At 38.8% G+C, this 21,590-nt stretch overlaps 1 protein-coding gene across 1 annotated transcript in view; it reads left to right on the forward strand.

The window, feature by feature from the left end:
- Window positions 1-21,590, forward strand: part of AJAP1 (adherens junctions associated protein 1) — a 201,115-nt gene that overhangs the window by 54,153 nt on the left and 125,372 nt on the right. Inside the window, exon 2 of the mRNA XM_044668655.1 lies at window positions 15,378-16,159. Within this exon, the coding sequence (XP_044524590.1) occupies window positions 15,378-16,159 (782 nt within the window). The remainder of the gene's footprint in view (window positions 1-15,377; window positions 16,160-21,590) is intronic.

The raw sequence follows: 21,590 nt of genomic DNA on the forward strand, positions 1-21,590 counted from the left end.
CTATCAATGGATAGGGGAAAGCAATAACCGTGAGATCCAGGCCAAATCAGCCCATCTGACTTGTCAGGTGTTAATGATATGAAATCATAAATTTAGTATTATAATGAAGGAGGCTATAGAATTAGAGTGAAAGACCTTTTGGTGACTATCTAAAGACGGAGAATCTTTTTCGAGATTCTCTCCCCATTTTGCAGGAGAAGAAACTGAGGCCCAGAGGGGACATATGTCTTACCCAAGGTTATATTGCTAGCAAATCCCAGTATAACTGGGATTTGAACTGACAGTCTAGCTCCCAAACCAACACTGTTGTGAGAAGGGGGTAGGGCAATGCAGAAGATGATATTCTGAAAATGGCCAGGGCTGATGATAGTCTAACACAGTCAGAGAAGTGTGGCATAGAGAACACACTGTTTATAGGAACAATTTTCCAGATAATTCATACCTTTGATCTTATAGTTCTTGGAAGGAAAGAGGACTCTGAGAGAAAGACTTCATGCTGAAGAGAGCTGAGAAAGATAGGGAAGTTGGAGATGGGCAGTTGTCCCAGAAAATCCCTAGAAGGAGACCAAGAGAATGTATTCAGTGAGAGTCCCATCATGGTGTGTTGCACAGGGAAGAGCCTTATGTCAATTAGAACTAACCCAGAGGGGGCAGCTGAGTGGCTCAGTGGATTGAGAGCCAGGTCCAGAGATGGGAGGTCCTGGGTTCAAATCTGGTCTCATACACTTCCTAGCTGTGTGACCCTGGACAAGTCGCTTGACCCTCATTTCCTATCCCTAACCACTCTTCTGCCTTGGAACCAATATCTGGTATTAATTCTAAGAAGGTAAGGGTTTTTTTTAAAAGAACTAATCCAGAATTAGAAGACATCAGTGTACCAGTGTGCAGAACTGTTGGGGGGTGGGGAAGAAAATCAGGACCCCCAGTTATTTACAGCCTAGAGTACAGTCCTTTTTCATACCACCCTCATCAGGATTCCACCCCAGACTTCATATGCACTCTCATCAGAGTCCTGATTTTCCATCTCCTCTGGCAAGTCTGATGCCAGCTACTTAATAGAAGTGAGGCAAATCTTGCAAAATCCCCACCCAGGGAAAGGTGGGAACATTAAGTAGCCGAGATGTCTTTGTCTCTCCTAATTGACAGTGATTCTTCCTCTGAAGAAAATATACAGAAAGCAGTGAATTGAATCTCGACTCACTGAATCTTATTAAACTCTACTTGGGGAAAATATTTCAATAAAAATGTAAAAAGGGAAAGAGCCCAGAAACCTGGAAACTAGAAAATAAAGTGGGACGGAACAATGGCCCCTGATTTAGAAGCAATTAGGAGAAGATGGCTAAGGGGCCCATTCTTCTTTTTAAGACCCATCTGGCTGGATGAAAAAAAAAATCAAGGCAAGGGAGGGATTAACCTACTGAGTATTGAATGGTGAACCTCAGTCAGAAAGCTCAATAGTTTTACCTGGAAAAGGTACGGATCACCAGAATCTTCTTTTGCCTCTTAATAAGTCCCCAGAAGGGAAAGAATTGACTCTGTAGCAGGACTGGTACAAGGGTAAGGTGACCAGGCTTTAGGTCTAGGATGCATAGACATGGAGAGGTCCTGATTCTTCCTGGTGTTATCCAGGAACTCCTCATTTACTGATCTATTGGAGCATACAAGCCCACTCCCTCATTTAACTTTGCTGTGGTACCACTCACCCACTCCCTCAACTGGAAGAAAATAAGCAAAATTGTCACGGTAATTGTTCCTGTGGCCGCATTATTCTCTAGGCCATTTGTGTCTGGTGACTGTTTCCAATTGATCCTGTCTATGGCTTATTTGACTACAACATGTTTTCTCACTCATGACATTGGGAGCTCTTTGAGAGCAGGGATTGCCTTTTACATTTCTTTGCATCCCCAGCTCTTAGGACAGTACCTGGCACATAGTAGGTGACTAATAAATGTTTATTGACAAATTGGCTATCCTGTGACCCAAATGGACCAGCCTTTGATACACAATTTCACATCCCACAATTTTCACAATTTTACATCCCTAATTTTTTCCTAGATGAAAAGATTTCCAGATTAAATTCTTTACTTTTCTCTTCATATCCTCAATACAGTGCTTGACATATAGTTGGAGCTTAATTTTTTGTTGTTCAGTTTTTTCAGTCATTTCTTACACTTCCTGATCCCAATATGGGTTGGGTTTTTTTTCATATAGATATTGGAATGATTTGCTATTTCCTTTTCAAGCTCATTTTGCAGTTGAGGAAACTGTGGCAAATAGTTTTAAGTGGCTTACCTAGGTCGCACCCCTAGGAAGTCTTTGGGACCATATTTGAACTCATTAAGATGAATCTTCTTGACTTCAGGCTTAGCACTCTATCCAGTGGGCTACCTAGTTTAATATATACTTAATCAATTAGTCAATTAATTAAGCTGGCACATCTTTCTTCAAGAATCTTTTTCCCTATCCTCTGCTTGAGCTTTTTTTATGTATTCACAACAGTATACTCACATTGTAAGGAGAAAGCATAAGATCATGGGATGAGAGATATAAAGCAGGAAGAGGCATTGCAATCAAATCTCCCTCCCCCTTTATTTTTTTTTATCTGTATATTTTTTTCCTTGGGAAAAAGATTTCTTGACAACTTATGTATTTGTGCCAAAGAGACTTCCTGATATAGTGAGTAGGGAGTTGGTTTCAGAGTCAGTGTCACTTTGAGGAAATGCCCTAACATGTCAGTTCTCAAGTCAACTCTTTAGCATACATCTATAAGTTGGGGAAAATATGCTGGTCTAAAATGGTAGAGGAGTTTCCTCATGTGGGAATTCCCTGTACTAATGAAATAGCAGCAGACTGGTCCCCATGGTAGCTTCTTAAATGCTTTTATGATGCTATTGGCTTTGATTCTAAGTAGCACATGGGGCTGGATGACCAAAGGCATCTTTCATAGCTTTAATTTTCATTATTAAATGATTTTGAAAGAGTATCCAGCCATAATAATTACTGGGTATATTTCTTCCCATCCCAAAAAACCTTCCCTTGTACCAAATTAAAAAAAACAGTTTAACACATTTAAGTGATAGAGTTCTCTCATCTTATGGTGTATACAGCACTCCATATTCGTGGTCCTTCATTTGTCTACTGAATAGAGAAAGGGATGGATTTCTTGGTTTATTATATGAGGCTGAGATTGGTTATTAGAGCTACTCGAGCTTTCATTTAGTGTTCTATTCATTTACATTGAGAATTCCTTGAGGGTGGAGGTTATTTTATTAATGTCTGAGTCCCCAGTGCCTAGCATAAACCCTGGCACATAACAGGTATCTAAGAAACATTATTGAAGTTATTTTTTACATCAATTTCCTGGTTCTACTTATTTCACTCTGCATCTGTGCATATATATTTTCCAGTTTTTTTCTGAATGCTTCATAAATGAAGAATAAAAAAAGAATGTTGTTTTCATTATAGTTCAGTAGAATAACATTATGCTACCATATTGCAATTGGTTCAGCCATTCAATAGCGAAGACTCATTTTGTCAGTTGGTCATTGCTGTTATATACCAGTGATATCATCTATTGGGGAATTGCATTGTGGAGACTTCCTTCATCCATGCAGCCTGGTAACTGGTTAGAATTAGTCTTAGAGAGGTGGCTGGGGCTGCTGAGAGACTGCCATCTGTTCATGGTTACACAGCTGATATAGGTGGGAGGAAAGATTTTAATTTTGGTTTTCTCTAGTCCATTGTAGTCCTTCATAGGCATTTGAAGGCATAGTTGATAAATTGCTGGTCCCAGAGTTAGGAAGACCTGAGTTCAAATCCCCTCTCAGAGACTTGTTGGCTGTGTCATAGGCCAGTCATTTCTGTTTGCCTCAAGTTTCCTCAGATGTGCAATGGGACTAATGGTATTATTTACTTTGCCAAACTGTTGTGAGGATTAAATGAAATAAGATTTGTAAAAAGTGCTTGGGACATAATAGATACCATATAAATATTTATTTTGTGCCAACACCCCCATCCACTTAACCAAACTCCCTTCTCTAGTCCCTTTTATTTTATGGAAGAGGAAATTGGGGAAGGTGATAGCTCTGTGGTTATCGAGTCATCTCAGTGTCCAGTTTGTTGTGACCCTGTTTGGAGTTTTCTTAGCAGAAATACTGGAGTGGTTTGCCATTTCCTTCTCCAGTTCATTTTACATATGAGGAAACTGAGGCAAAGAGGATTAAATGATTAGCCCAGGGACCCACAGCTAGTAAATGTATGAGGCTGGATTTGAACTGAGGTTTTGATGCCAGGTCAGGTGCCCTGTCCATTATGCCACACAACTGCCCAGATAATGACCTTGCTTAAGACTTTAAAAAAATAATAAGTTGTTTGCATGCTGCCTCTTCCAATAGGACAGCTCCTTGAAAGCCAATGCTATTTTTTAACCTCTCTTTATATCTTTAACATTTAACACAGTGCATGGCTGATAGTAAATGCTTAATAAATAAATACTTGTTGACCTAACTTGAGTGAGAGAAATCATGATTTGAATTCAGGCCCTGACTACAAATGCAATGATCATTCCATACCACCTGTGTCACCTCTTCCAAAGTCCAGCTCCCCAGGATTCTTGAGCAGATCTGCTCCCTGAGGTATTTTGCTATGGAGATGTGGACCAGGCAAATGTATTTGTAGCCTGGGGGCTGTCCCACAAATGGTAGTTTGAACTCCTTTAGGGCAGGCATTTGTTTCATGCCAGCCCTGATTATCTGTTCCGTCCTCTTGGCAGCTGTGGTGCCTTCATTCTGCTGACGTGTCGAGTTCTATTTCACTTTGTGAAATGGCTTACAGTACAACAAGCATCCTGGCTGGGAAGGCAGTGGGGGTGGCTCTTCCAGAATCGCTTAATCATGGAAATTAAAGATGAGATTCCTTTGGTCATCCAGTCCCATGTGCTACCCAGAATCAAGATGACCATCTCTGTTAAAGGGGGATTGGAGGGGATGCTGGGATTAGACAGAGAGCTGAAAGGGGCATGAAAGATCATGTCGCCCAACACCCTTATTTTAAGGATGATAAAACTGAGGCCAAGAAAGGGAAAAGGACTTTGCCTAAAATCAAACAGGTGTAAATCACTGAGATGAGATTGGAACCCAGAGCTTTGGACTCCAAATCCAGGACTTTGCCTATAACTTTCTACAGCAGAATATTGTCAGGTGTGACAATAACCATCACTACAACAATAATAGTCACCATTTCTATAGTACTTTAAGGTTTACAAAGTGCTTTACAGATATCTCTTGTGATTGTCACAACTATCCTGGGAGCTAGCTTATATTATTAACCCCATTATACAGATGGGGGTGGGAACTGGGACACTGAGAACTTCAATGACTTGCCCAAAGTCACACAGCTGGTAAGTGCCTGAGGCAAAATTTGAATTCAGCTTTTCAGGTTTCCAACTCAGTGTCCTATCTACTCTGATCCTTTGCTGCCTCATGATGCCAACTACAATGACTATGAACAAAAGAAGATGATGATTCCTAAATCCTGGAAGGGGCTCTGATTTCATTCTTGTGGGAATCTATCATCATTAACACACATAGTTGCCTTCAGTTCAGAGATTCAATTACTTGTCAAGTTAGTAAGTATTAGAGGTAGAATTTGAACCCTTGCTCACATCCTCATCCTATTCATTATATCATGTTGATAATATTATCCATATTATTATTATCAATAATGCTGATATTTATTAATAATGCTGATCATTATTCATCAAAACACAGATAATCATTACTAACAAGATTAATTATTAATAACAATGTTGACAATGACTAGTAATAATACTGATGATTATTATTAATAATGTTGATGATAATCATAATTTGAGTATAATTTGATATAAAGAATGCTAATGATTGTGATGTTGACAATAATCCTGATGATGATATTGATGATGGTAGTGATATTGAGGGGGATGATGATAACTATCTCTACGAACTCAACCTATACTGATAAAAAAGCATCAAACAAAATGCTGGACCAAGTGGATTTGGTTATAGTGATGAAAAAGTTTAAAATAGTGATAGAGGACTAAATCATTGATCCCAGAAATTACGAAAGTCATCATTAAGGGACTAAGATTTATTGATCAATGCAGATTAGGCAAGGAGAGAGTAGAAACTGCAGCACATCCATGAAGGTTACGAATATTTCGCCCCTGCTGAGAATTGAAAGATATAGGACTAGATGGTCAGAATTATGCTTCGTAAACTCATCATGCTTCATAAACTAACTGATGAGAATCTCTATATTACAAATCCAGATTCCACCCAAGAGCCTAGAAAATGCAACCAATTAACTGAATTGGAACTTGGGTATTATCAAAGATAAAACCGGTTTCCATAAGTCACCCAGAAATAAATCTTACCCATGTGATAATGAAAAAAATTTTAATAGAGATTTCCATACTAAATACCCATAATTTCCAAATGGCATGTAATGAAAAGCCTTGAAAATGTAGAGACTTCGATTAGGAAATCAAAGCTAATTGAAGGTTGCAGAGTCTACCCTTCCTGCCACTGGAGTTGGCCTGGAGATGCTTTTAGTCATTCTACAGAAGTTTGCTGTATTGGTTAAGGGAACTGGACTGGAGTTAGGAAGACTTGAGTTCACATTTCTTCTTGGACAATTATTTACTGTGTGTCCCTGGACAAATTATTTTTACTTCTCTTAGTTTTAACTTCCTCAACTAAGACAAGGATAAGGATAGAACCTAAGTCAAAGGGTTGTTATAAGGACAGAATGGGATGATGTTATATAAAGTGCTTCGTAAGTAGGGGCAGCTTGTGTGTACTATGATGCCATAGTACAGTGATTCCCAAAGTGGGCGCCACCGCCCCCTGGTGGGTGCTGCAGCAAAAGGGGGAGCAGTGATGGCCACAGGTACATTTATCTTTCCTATTAATTGCTATTAACATTTAAAAAATTAATGTCCAGGGGGCCAAGTAATATTTTTTCTGGAAAGGAAGTGGTAGGCCAAAAAAGTTTGGGAACCACTGCCATAGTACATAGAGCATTTGGCCTGGAGCCAGGAAGACTCATTTTCCTGAATTTAAATCCTGTGTCAGACACTAGTTGTGTGACCCTGGGCAAGTCACTTACCCTGTTTGCCTCAGTTTCCTCATTTGTAAAATGACCTGGAGAAGTAAATAGCAAAGTGATCCAGTATCTTTGCTAAGAAAATTCCAAACAGGGTCACAGAGGATAGGACACGATTGAACACCAACCACAAGAGGCTTTAAAGGGCTATATAAATGCTAGGCATTATTATTTTTTTATTATTCAGCTTTAAAAATTAGTAGTTTTAGCAGCAATGCAATGATCCAGGACAATTCTGATGGACTTATAAGGAAGAACACTATCCATATCCAGAGAAAGAACTGCGGGAGCAGAAATCCAGAAGAAAAACATATGTGATTGACCACATGGTTCGATGGGGATATGATTAGGGATTTTAACTTTAAATGATCACTGTATTGCAAATACTAATAATATAGAAATGGGTCTTGATCAATGATACATGTAAAACCTAGTGGAACTGCTCATTGGCTATGGGAGGCGGGGTGGGAGGAGAGGAGGGAAAGAACATAAATCATGTAATGTTGGGAAAAGATTTTAAATTAATTAATTAAATAAAAAAGGGAAAAAATAAGTGGTTTTATCCACTTTTACATAATATACATAATGTGCAAGAAAAAAGAATAATAATTAAAAATAAAAAACATAATAGCAGGATATTGCCTCGTCCCAGGATTATTTCTTACTGAGCTTCACTGGAAAAGATGAGAACAGCCCGATAATATTAAAATTTTTTTCTCATTTAAATAGCAAATATAGTAGTTTATATCTTGAAAGTACTTTGTGTTCAAGAGTTCCACGAGGCCAGTTGTGGAAGAATTCTTATTCTCTGTATTTTACAGCTTTCAGGCTCCAGAGTAAGTGACTTGCTCTAGGTCACACAGCTAGTAGATGACAGAAGTGAGACTTCAATCCAGGTTTCTGAGCTCTAAAGCTTGGTGTTCTTTGTCCTACATAGTATTATTTGAATCAACATCAGAAAAAAAGATTTTCCCCGTCTACGGGCAGCTCCATTATTTGACCCATAGTGGCATTTGTCTCCACGGGATTCGAGGAGAGTTTCCAATGGTGTGTGCCCTAGATCTAGAACAACACATTTAGAATGAAACCTTCTCCGTGCCCCAAAGAGATTACAGGAGCCCTTGTATTTCCAGCTCTAGCTGGATGCCCACAAACTAGAGAGAGGAATCAAACTGGAAAGGACTGAAGATGCAGGGCAGGGTTTTCACGGTCTCAGTTTCCCCTTCCTACTCTTCTAAATAAATCAGTCCTGAAAATGATCCAGTTGGTCTTCGTGGCCACCCAGCATTTGTTCTCCGTGCCCTACCTAGCCTCGTTGCTCTCTATTCTAGGTTTCATCTCTCATCTCTATTTTTTTTTTTGGCACAAATCAGTCATTTAAAAAGAGGAGAAGCTGCCCCTAAGGTTGGAGAGGAGGCTGTTAAATAATCAAACTCACCGTAGTTGGGATCAATCTTTCTCTCCCCCACCCTGAAAAAAAAAATAACAGCTGGATGATGAGGAAATGGAGGGGTTTCTATGGTAACCAATTACTGCCGGTAATTGGTGAAATCTCACAAAAATATCCCGTTAGCAAAGTTATGCTGGGGCAGGCCGACAGGCATGCAAGCACATGCCTTGGCACTGGGTTTTTAATTTCCTGGGGCGATGTTTCCGATGACACTAATGGCGGGGTGGCTGGGGCGCCACTGTTCTTTATTTTGCCTGCCATTAATGTCCTGGGAGAGCTGTCTGACTGCACCTGCCACACTCATGATCTTATTAGCCTGATATCAGCCAACATTCCTCCACCTCTCTTGCCCAATCCCCACCCCTTACCCCCACCCCATTCGGAGGGCTTTGGGGAATGTTCCCTCTTTTTGACACCTCTCTGATCCTTACTGGGTCATCCCCCAGCTGAAGTTCCGCTACCCTTTGTGATGCCAGTGTGTTGATGGGGGAATTTTAAATTGACCTAAATCTCATGGAAAGCAATGGATGGGATGCTTATTTCTGTAAATATCAAAGCTAGTTATTTCAACAAACAAAAGCTCGCCCTTCCCTCCCCACACCAAAAAAAAAAAAAAAAAAAGAAGAAGAAGAAGATGAAGAAGAAAGAAAAACTGGTCTAGCATCATTAGCATAATGGGAAATAACTAGTTTTTGCAACCAGGCATTTTCATTGTGATGAAAAAAAAAAAACAGGAGGTCTTATTATTTGGGGATTAGTACTTTTTTGGTAATTAGCTCTCATTAATACAACTTTCCTTCTTTCTGCTTTATGTTAGTGATGCTCTTTAGGGACATCTGAGCACATTTTCAAGCATGGGAGATGGAGAAGGAGACAGTCACCCCCTCCCCTCCCAACACTGGGATTTTTCAGTTTTAATAGGCAACAAGGTTGAATTGCACAGCCCAACACACAGAGAGATTTATTTTTTAATTCATGCAATATTCCAGTGCCTCACAATGAAATGGAGGTAGAACATAATCTCTCTGTGGAATTCCTGGCTCCCAAGCCCGGCTCTGGTCCCATCTCGTACACAAATCTTTCCTCATGCCCACCCTCTCCCTTTCCAACCCAATTGTGCTGCTCTATCCATCTTGAAATTACTTGTATTTCTATGATATATGTTGCTGTTATTTACCTCTGGATATATCATACCCCTATCCCAGTGGAATATAATCAATTCATCACAAAGTATTTAAGTGCCTACTAGGTGCCAAGTAGGTGCAATGGGATCAGAGAGACTTATTACCCTGAGTTCAAATCTGGCCTCAGACACCTACTAGACGTGTAAGAGTGAGACACGACTGAAATGACTAAACAACGAAGATACCAACCAAAGCACCAGATGTTGGGGATATCAGTACCTAGAATTAAATAATTCTTAACTCACAATAAGTTTATATTCTAATGGAGAGACAATCAGAATACACACATGCACACACACATACATATACACACATGCATATGTATAAATCTGTGTGAATATATCTATACACATATATGTATATTTTAAACAGATAAAAAGTTCAATGTGCATTAATGCAAAATAGTTAAGTATATGGTATTCTGGAAAGGCATTAGAAATTGGGAGACCAAGGAAATGTTCATGCCAAAGATGTTTTCTGCTGCTGTTATTCAGTTTTTCAATCATGACACACTCTTTGTGACCCCATTTGGGGATTTCTTGGCAATGATATTAGAGTGGTTGGCCATATCCTTCTCCAACTCATTTTACAGATAAGGAAACTGAGGCAAACAGGGTTAAGTGACTCACCTAGTGTCCACAGAGCTAGTAGATATCTGAGGATAGACTTGAGTTGCTCCTGACTGCCCTGTTGACTGAGCTACCTCTTAAAGAATTAGAGTTTTGTAAAACGAAAGAAATGAGGGAGAACATTCATTCTAGGCTTGGTGGATGGCCAGTATAGTAGACATACTGATATAAGATATGAAATATGTATTTTGTGTGAGGCCAGTGTGGCTAAATCAAAGAAGGGAGGGTGAAAGGAGGTGAAGTCACAGCCAGTAAGGTTGGAATAATAGACTGAAGTTAGGTGGGGCTTCCATTTCTAAAAAGAAGAGTTATATTTTACCCTAATGGCAATAGGAAGCCAGAGTTTGAATAGTGGAGTGATATAATCAGTTCTACACTTCAGGAAAATTTCTTTTCATAGTAGTATGCATGGTGGTGTGGAGTGAGGAGATACTTGAGGCCAGGAGACCAATTAGTGGCCGTGGCAGGAAAAGAGTGGAGAAGTGAGGCTTGAACTAGGCTAGTAACTTCTATGAGTAGAGAGGAGGTCAGATGCAAGAGATTTGGCGTAGGTAGAATTCCAGCTCCATGAGGATAGTAATTGATTTTGTTGGTGGTAGTGATGATGTTCCTCAGCCCCAAGAATTGTCTTGTACATAGTAAATGCTTAATATGTGTCTGTTTAGCTGATTTGAAGACAGAGTGTTATTTTGCTTTTGTATTCCCTGTCTCTTGTACATTTTCAAATTTTCTAACTATATCTGAGATCTCATCATGTTGATATTGTTTCTTCTACAACAATGCAGACCACAGTGTTCTATCTTGACCTTAGAGTCCTCCTCAGGGGCTCTACCTAATATTCAGAGAATCAGACTTTGCTTTCCCTTGACCCCTTGAGGATACCAAGAGAGCCACCGGGGTTGTCTATCTCTTACCACTCAAAATTGTACCTGTGGCCAACCAATACTCGTTTCATTCTTGCATGACTTTGATGACATCTTTCATACCTTGCATGTACTGGACACTTAAAATCTTTTGCTAAATTGTTATTTTATTGTTGTTGGTGAGGACTTTGTTAATAGTGTGAACACTATCTTCTCCAAAATGGAAAGTATGGACCCAGCAACGGACTTTTATCCAAGCCTAACTATTGTCATAGATTGACTAGATTTATAAAAGTTTGTCATCAGTTTGGTCTTATGCTATGGTCCAGTAGATTGCAAGTTTTCTGAAGGCCAGAACTGCCTTTATTTTTATTAATTATATCCCCAGTGCTTAGCACAGTGCCTAGTATATAGTAAATACTTAAAAATATATTGGATTTTGATATTAATAGATTTTTAAGTTGCTTTGGAAGACCATCTGCTGAATTAGAGGGAGATTGTATTCTGGAAGTGAAATCCTTGAAAGTATTAACATCTTGAAAAAGATATATTATATTTCAGGTCTTTTCTCTCCTCCTAATACCCTCCTCCCAAAATAGACTGAATTGGATTGGAATAATTTTGCTCTTACTGACTTTTAAAAGGGTATAATTAAAGTTTAATGATTTATAGACATACTGACAAATTTCCTTCCCACCTCCCCCACCGGACCATTAAGTCTCATATCTGGATTTGGTGGCTCATATATTCAATATGAACAAGATACACAGTCAATGCTCATTTAATAAACTCTGTAACCCCACTGGTGACAGAGAATGCTTAATTGGAATTTACAGAAAACGTTTTAAAAATTATGCTGATTTGAATCTAAAGTGGAAGTTCTTAAGTAGATTCAATTAATTTGTTTTAAATATATGTTTGGTAATTTATTTCAATATAATTGGTATAATTTATAATCTTATGCATTTTATTCTATGCATTTAAGAAATCTTATTCTGAGAAAGATCCATAGGCAGACAGACAGACACACAGACACACACACACATATACACATTATTCAAGAACTATCGTTTCAAAGCATCATGTAACTTTCACTGGTATATGAAAATATCTCATGTCCTGTGAATTTACTTTAGTTAATGAGGTTACCCTGTGAGCTGACAAAGAGGTCCTTGGAAGCTCAATTTGTCTAATTTCCCCATGACGATCCCTGCTCATAACCTCTCTGAAACTCAGCTATTGCTTAGAATAGACAGCATCACTTCTCAGAGAGTCCACCAGGATATCATAGCATATTTATAAACATTACAGGGAGCAGAAAACAGAACCCACTATTATAATTTTCTAGTTTTATTAGGAAACAAGACTGAATGACACAATGCCCTCTGTTAAGTCTTCCTTGCAGAAGAGGGCATGGTTGATTGGTTCACAAAAGATTTATCTACACTCAAAATAAAAGGATTTAAGATGCCAGCAAAGCAAATACTTGTCCATAGCTGAATTATGAAACTGGAAAGATTTATTTTGCCATGGGTAAGGTCCAGAGCGAATAATCCAGTGGATATCCAAGGTTGGAGAGTGCTGAGATATTCCGTGTTTAATGGGAGGGATTTAAAACAGCTCTGCTCAAGTAATAATAAACACATATCTATAGATGCAAGGGAGCTAGGCTTCTTGGCTTAATGCAACAACCATGGGGTAGGAACTAAGAAACCTAGTTCTATCATTTATTAATCTAGGCAAATCATTTAGTAACTTTGTGTGCTAGTTTCTCTTTTGATGAAAGGAATATAAATTTATCCCCATCCTATTTGTCTATAAAATACTGCTATCGTTCGGTCATTTTTCAGTCATGACCCCATTTTTTTGTTTTCTGGATAGAGATATTGGAGAGATTTGCCATTTCCTTCTCCAGCTCATTTTACAGATGAGGAAACTAAGGCAAAGAGGGTTAAGTGACTTGTGACTTGAATATGGTTAGTAAGTCTCCAAGGCCAGATATGAATTTAGGAAGATGAGCCTTCTGGACTTCAGATCTAGAATTCTATCCACTGTGCCACCTCGATGCCCAGATATACCATAGGGCTAGAGGAAATGATGCGTATTAATGTTCTTTGACAGAGAGACCATTTTCATTTACGACTGACTACCATATTTTTTTACTAAAAAACGATTGAAAGCATTTGAGAAAACCTTAAAACACTATGTAAATATTATTTCTCATTGAATAGAGGGGTGGACCTGGATTTGGGATGAACTGAATTGAAATCCCATTTCAGATACTTATTGTATGACCCTATGCCAGTCACTTAACTTTTTTCTCTATCTTACTTTCCTCACTTGTAAAATAAGGATAATAATAGCACCAACCTTCCTCTCTTGTTGAGAGGATGAAATAAGATAAAAAAAAACTTTGAAAATTTTAGTGCTTTAAAAATGTTAGTTATTGCTACTAATATTATAATTAGTGTAATCATTTGGGGAAATTACAGTTGATAGAGTCACTGGATTTGGAGTCAGAGGACCGGAGTCCTAATCGTGCCTCAGACACACTAGTTATGGGAAAGTGGATGAGTCATTTGACTGATCTCAGCCTTGATTTCCTCATTGATAAAAAAATGAATATTAGTAAATAATACCTATTTTGCTATTTTTTGCTATTTTTGCTATTTTGCTATTAAAATAAAACTATTTTGCTGTGTGGTTGTGAAGATTAAATGAAGTAATATTGTATTCACTTGCAAACCTTCAAATTCTATATAAATGCCACCCAATATTATTCTTAGAGGCAGCTATGTCATAATGTTTGTTCATTTATTTATTCATTTATTTATCAATCTTTCATTTATTTATTTATTTGTTTGTTTGTTTGTCTGTTTGTTTTTTAAGATCCCTACCATCCATCTTGGAATCAATACTCTGTATTGGTTCCAAGGCAGAAGAGTGGTAAGGGCGAGGCAATGGGGGTCAAGTGACTTGCCCAAGGTCACACAGCTTGTCATAATGTTTGGAGAGCTTCAGAAGACTTAGGATGTCCTGGACTCAAACCTTGCCTCTAGCACATACTGCTAGGGTGGCTCTAGGCAAGTGATTTGAGTCATAAATACTTTAGATTTTATTTTGTAAGACAATAGTTGCAAATAAAATGCCAAACTTGTTGGTAGAAGGAATTTTTTTAACTCAGCAATTCCCTTTATCAATGAAATCAAATCATCAGTTCTTAACCCTTATATTATAATTAATATTATTAGAGGCGAATTGGTGGCATAGTGGAGAGTGTACAGAACATGGAGTCAAGAAGGACCTGAGTTCAAATCTCATCCAAAGATGTCCTGAGTGGCCATTTGCCACCCTGAGGAAACCACAACCTCCACATGCCTCAGTTTCTGCCTCTGTAAAATAAACATGATAATAGCAGCTATCTCAAAGGATTATTTCGAGGACCAAATGAGTTAAAATATGTAAACTGCTTTGCAAACCTTTGATATATAAACAATGAGAAAAATAATTATTGTTTTTGAAGTACTAAATTAAAAAAATAAAAATAAATACATTAAATAGAAGCAAAGGAACAACTGAAAAAGCAAATAGATAAATAGGAAAGTGGGAGAGACAGAGAAAGACAGAGAGATAGGGAGACAGAGAGAGACAGAGAGACAGAGAAAGAGGGAAAGAGAGATGAAGTATTGTGGTGGGGAGATCTTACCTCTGCCTCTTAGAATCCATCACTTCCTTTAAGACGTAGTTCAGTTATTATCTTATACATGAAACTTTTCCTAAATCTCCTTAATTGTTACTGATCTTACTAATTCACCATATGTTATCTTATACATAGTTGTTCTCCATATGCCAAAATATATTCATGTTTTCTCCCTTAATGGAATATAAGTTACGTGAAGAAAGGAATTGTGTTTCTTTTGTTCTTGCATCCCTGGTGCCAAATAGAGTGATTAAATTAGCATTTGATCAATGTTGATAGAGAAATGAATGGATGGATGGATGGATGGATGGATGGATGGATGGATGGATGGATGGATGGATGGATAGATGGATGGCTTGTAATCTAGTGAATTACCAAAATAATTTTCTCTCTCTTTTTCTGATACAGTTCGATGTCTGTCCACTGGTCGGGTTGCCCTATAGGAAGCCATGCTTGGATACTTATAGCCATGTTTCAACTAGCCATGGATTTCCCCACCTGTGAATCTCTAGCCCAAGGCCCGGAGTTTAGGCTCTTGCCTCGGCCTTTCCACAATCCCAGATTGTGGAGTTTTAAGAGTGGACTGGCAACGAAGGTCCCCACCCCTTTATGGAACCTTCTTTCATCCCGTCCTGAACGTGCACATGGACAAACGCAGAAATATCATTCCAGAGGGACCCACAGAACCAGGAACAAGGGGGTCATCCCTTTGAAAAGTGGGTCATCGAAACACCCAGAAGCTGCCAAATTCAACCCTTCCATTCCGTCCTTGGCAAGCAGTGGGAGGATAGAACAGCAGACACCTTTGAGAAGGGACAAAAGACACCTACAAGGGGGTAGTTTGAATAACTTTGACTTCAGAGGGAGCAAGCCCACAGTGGAAACTGAATTCATTGCTTGGGGTCCCACAGGGGAAGAAGAATCTGTAGAATCTAGCACATCTCCTGGGATTTATGGCCCCACCACCGTCTCCATTTTGCAAACCAGAAAGACAACTGTGGCTACCACCACCACCACCACTACAAGCTACATCACTCGACAGCCTAAGGGATTCACACCATCCCTTAGTCCTGTTATTAGTCAGAACAGTCCCAACTATCCTGGTAGGATTAGCACAACAGAATCTTCCCCTGGCCCCCAGGGCAATGGCAAAGACATCACACCACCACGGATTCTGGGCGAGACCTCAGGTACTCTTACCTCTTTGTGGGCTTCGGCTTGGGAGTTGGTTTGTAGGGTAATCCATGGTCCATCCTTCAGCGGAGACCATCTCTCTTTTGCATCAACTCATGACCGGTTTGAGTCTGATTAGCACAAGCAGCCAACCTGGTGTGACTCTTGCTCTGTTGACAGCAGAGTATAAATATATGAAAGTGTGATTTTGATGACTTATCTGTGCATGCACAACACATTTATACATGAGCGATACATGATTTGGACCAAAGTCAATATCAGATCCCTTTTTTTGTGTGTGTGGGATGACAGCTGAGCAATTGGAGTTTTGACAATGTGCATTTATTTGGTCTACTTATTGTGTCCACAGGAGGTGGTAAGGGAGTAGAGTCCTGAATCCCATCCGGGGAAGTGGGTGGGGAAGGAGGAGACTGGTAATTGTTATGTTTAAAATTACCTGCATTGACTGGTTTGGGGACAAGAATATCAGTTTATTGACTATATCAGTTTATTCATTAGGCCAACATCATAACCAATAAAGTGACGAAGGTCTCTATTGCCCTCTTCAATGACCAGAGAGTCCCCAAATCCTGGTAAGACCAAGAAGGGTTTTAAAAGCTGGTTATTCAGGACCTCCCTTTGCCTATCCACCGCCAAAGATCCCAAGACATTTTTAGTTGGTAATTTAGGAGGTTGTCTTTCAAACCCTCAGCCCATCCATGCACTGATTGATGGACAGTTGAAGTCTTGCACATATGCTAGAAAATCCTTGTCCTCTTTATTCATTAACAAAATTCTTTTTGAAAAGGATGACTTTCTTTTGATTCCTAAGGACAAGGAAAATGCAAAAAAGCAATAGATTGGATAGGATCTCTCACCCAGACTCCAGACAAAGAAATACACAATAATTATTCCTATTATACAAGAACTGGAGTTTTATTACTCCAGGGCCCTGTTATAAAATTTCATAAAGTACATGAAAAATAACATTTTTGCATAGTCACAAACACTTAGGACTCTGGTCTTCTAGAGATCATGGCCTTAGAGACAGTCAGAGAACTCCAAATCTAGGCATCTGATGATGGATTTATATGGAGCCATTAAGATTTTCTCCAGATTCCTACAATCATGTATCTAACAAATCTTAAACATCCAGCTGTACCCTGATTCAGGTAATGTCCACAACAGTAGGGAGGATTGAGGGTAGATTAAAAGCAAAACCAAAAAAAAAAAGCAAACAAATGAACAAAACTTCATCAAGGAGTCTTCTCGCATTCATTTCAAGGGCAAAGACAACTATATCATCCCAGAGGGGCTCACAGAAACAGGGGTAGATCTTTTGGGGAAAAAATAGTTTATCCAAATGTCCAGCTGCTGCTAAATTCTATCCTTCCATTCTTGTAGTGGGAGATTAAGCACTTGAATAACAATGACTGAAGATGTGAAATATTTTTCCCCTAGGAGTCTTTTAAGAGCCCATTAAAAATATTATCTTGAGATGAATATTAGGTAATAGGAGAGGGAAGGGCTAGTGTCTTGGTAGGAGGTAGTTCTTGCACGAATTAACCTCCTATTTGTTCTGGGACTTTTAAATGGCTTTCTCTCCCTTTTTCTCCTCCCACCTGCCCCACCACCACCCTGTTTCATATCCTTACATTTTTCTTGTTTTCCACTGGGCTATTCTGCTCTAATTTTTTGCTCCAGAAGAGGCAGAAATCCCTGGAATTCTTCAAGGATAAAAGCCTTTTCCAACGACTCTATAGCTAATCTGAACAGAGAAGGGGCATGGATAAAGCTCAGAAATATCTCTGAGCTTCCAATCCCAGTGGGCCATGCTTTGGCTTTTTACAATTCACATCCAATTTTGTTTGCCTTTGTTAACCAACATCAGTCACATATAGTGTAACAGTTTGGGAGTCCCTGAATAGGCACAGCCCAAATACATTCTATGTAAACAACAACTTTTTTGCCAACCCTATAAAATGTAAGAATTACAGAGGACTGCCATAAAATGGGTACCTGCAGATGTGGTCCTATCCTCGAAATGTTTGGTTTTATATGGGGATGTCTAGGTCCTGAGATCCTTTTCCTTCATTTGAAACCACCAGGAAAGTAAGAGATTCTGTTTTTCTCTTGACTTTGCTTTTTTTCCCACTTTGGCTACCATAACTCCCTGACCTAACACCATATCCCCTGTGGATTGTTCCCCCAAATTGTCAACACCTGCCCTTTTTTTGATTCTTCAGATCAGTAGAGAAAGAATGACTTTGGCCTATAGATCCCCAAATCCCCATAACTGGTTTCCTTCCAATGGAAAAGGCCAGAGCATCTCAGCAGAAAATTGTCACCTGGTTCTCATTTTGAGCTTTCTAATTCTTGTTCTTATATTACAACACGATTATATGTCTAGACTTGGATGAGATCTGAGAGATCATTGAATCTAATGCCATCTCCTCCATTTTACACATGAGTCACCTGAGGCTTAAGGAAGTTAATTGGCTTACCCAAGCTCATAGATACTCTAAGTGGCAGGAAATGGATTTGAACCTACATCTAGGGATTCCAAAGCTGGATTGTATTACTCTATCAATCAATACTGATTTATTAAGTAACTACTATGTTTCAGGTATCATACTCAAGCCTAGAACCAGAGACCAGAGAAAGAAATTAAAAACAAACAAACAAACAAACAATCAAAAACAAGCATTGTTTTAAGAGATCTTGGAGGGACAAGAGGTTTATTTTCCCACATATTGTAAACCGTGAGTAAGGGAGTCTTGTTGGAATTGGGAAGCCTGCAATCCATCATCTCTGTCAAGCTGCCTGGAGAAGCATTCAGAGCATTTGAACTGTCTCCCCACCTAAACAAACTCAAAAGCAGTCATCAAAATAGAATTTAATACAGTCTACATTTAATGTCATTTCTTCCACATACGTCACTTACTATAGGGACATGGATGAGAAAACAATTTCCCACTTATTCCAAATTAGATTTGTTATTACTAAAGTTAAACTGCCAGGGCAGTGTTATAGGGCTTAGCAAATTAATTCACAGAACATTGGATGTTACTAATCCGACACGACAGATGCTTATCTTGGAAAAAAAAAGATTTATGGTTCTTCATAAAATAATCTGTTAGCAGATTAATTTGTTTAGTGAGATGAATTCAAAAAAGGGAAAATGTATATGTTTGTCACCAAGGGAAAGCAGTTTTAATAGGCTAAAGAGACAGCATCCTGGGGATCAGGTGAAAAGCTCCTGACAATAAGCCTCATTAAAGGTGAGGAGATCAATCATTTCAGAGTAAGAAATCTCTGGAACTGACAACACAATTTGATGAGGCAGGAATGGATCTAAGTACCCCTTTCTCTTCTCAAGAATCCTTCCCCTTCCCCAGTTAGTAGGCACCATTTAGGGAAATTGGAACCTGAGTCCTGCCATTCTAGCAGCAAAGACATTTTATGTGAAATGCTTAGGAAGCCCTGATTGAGTGATTTGATCAGTTTATACAATTAGTTGATCAGGATGCATTTTATTAATGGCCTATTATGAGCCAGGAACTAGAAATGCAAAGATACACACACACACACACACACACACACGCATTCTTTGTAATTGTATATAAAGTGCCAGGACTAGTCATAAAGATCTGGCTTCAAATCCAGCCTCAGGTATTTACTAGTTTGTTTGACCCTGGGCAAGTCACTTACCCTATTTGCCACTGTTACCTCATTTGTAAAATGAGCTAGAGGAGGAAATGTCAAAGCACTCCTTTATATCTTCCAAGAAAACCTCAAATGGGGTCACAGAGTCAAATATGACTGAACTATGGCTATAGACTAGGAGAGAAGAAGATGGTTATAAAGGGCATTAGATAGGTAGATTCTCTAACATTTGGTAGCGAGTATGAGGAAGAAAGAAGACTCATGTATGAATATGTATATGTATTTCTATCTATAGATAGATAGATAGATAGATGGATGAATAGATATAGAGATAGATATATAGATGATAGATATTTTTTCCTGTTTGTCTCTAAAAGGAAGAATTAAAAGGGATGGGAGAGGAGAGTAATAATAGTAAAAACACTAGTTTAGTCATGATGTCAGAAAAAAAAAATAAAAACTCTTGTTCCTTTGAGGTGACTTAAAGGGGGAATGGGCTGCCTCAAGAGGTCCCTATGTATTATAGCTCTTCAAGGAAAAAGAGAATCACTTTTTGAGAATGTTAAAGAAGGTATTATAAGTCAGCAGTGAATTGAAAGGAGATTTTCCCCTACTCTAATGTTTAGTGATTCTGAGATTTTCCTAGTAAGAAGATGTAGAAATGGAGAAAATAGAGTTATTTTTTTCTTCAAGACATTAACTTCATTGGAGTCCTCGGTACACAAAGATACCTATCAACACCAATGTTTACTTGTCTTCTAAGGGACATTCAATTGTCATGAATGAAATTATGAGGGATTCTAATATGGAGATATATCATTGGAACACAGGGAAAAGAATATTTATAACTGTGAGAAGCATGAAGAAGTAAAATGGGCTGCTTTGGAAGGCAATAGAATCTTCTTCACAGGAAGTCTTCAACCAAAGTGTATATGAGCTCTTGTAAGTTGTGTTTCAGAGGGAAATTTTATAGTTAAGAAGCTTCCTTTCTAGAGGTATGGATAGGCTGGATTTCCTTTGAGGTCTCTTAAACCTGAGATACTGTGATTCTCAGTGTTGTTTTTTCCTCAAAAAACTTCTGATCATGGATAACAAGGTAATTGTAGTAAATTGCTCTTAGTCATTATCCTGCATAGTTGCAACATTGGCTATCAGAAGACCTGAAGCTGGACATTGAAGGGACTTGAGTCATAGGAGAACTTTGAGGACCCTAGGCTGGAAACATGGGTTGTCTCTGTGGAGTTTCATTATCTGACTTACCCCTGCATCAGCCTGCTTCAAAGATTAAGAGATTTCAGAGAATGTGGGATTAAGTTTCTTACCAGATGGCTTGGAGGAGTAATGATCAAAATGAGAAGTAAAATTTGAAAGGCAATGAAGCAAAGAGCAAGGGCTTATTAAGCCACTGCTATATACCAGGCAACATTAGAAGCCTGGCATCCAAAAGACAACTGTTGAACTGCCCCCACCCACAAGGAATTTAATATTCTATTGTTCAATTGGGGAAATGACAGGCTTTTTCTCTTTTTCTCCTCATGCTCATCTTTTTTTTTTCCCTGTCCTCCTCCTTGTCCTGGTCCTCCTTATCTTTACACTCCTCCTCCACGTCCTCATTGTCCTCCTCCTCTTTGTTTTTGTCCTCCTTCTCCTTCTCCTCTTTCCTTCTTTCTTTCCCTTCCTTTCTTTCTCTCTTTCTTTCTTCCTCTTCCTCCCTTTTCTTCTTCTTCTTCTTCTTCTTCTTCTTCTTCTTCTTCTTCTTCTTCTTCTTCCTGTCTCTTATAC

This window comes from Gracilinanus agilis, chromosome 3 (genome assembly GCF_016433145.1).
Source record: "Gracilinanus agilis isolate LMUSP501 chromosome 3, AgileGrace, whole genome shotgun sequence".
Classification (NCBI taxonomy): domain Eukaryota; kingdom Metazoa; phylum Chordata; class Mammalia; order Didelphimorphia; family Didelphidae; genus Gracilinanus; species Gracilinanus agilis.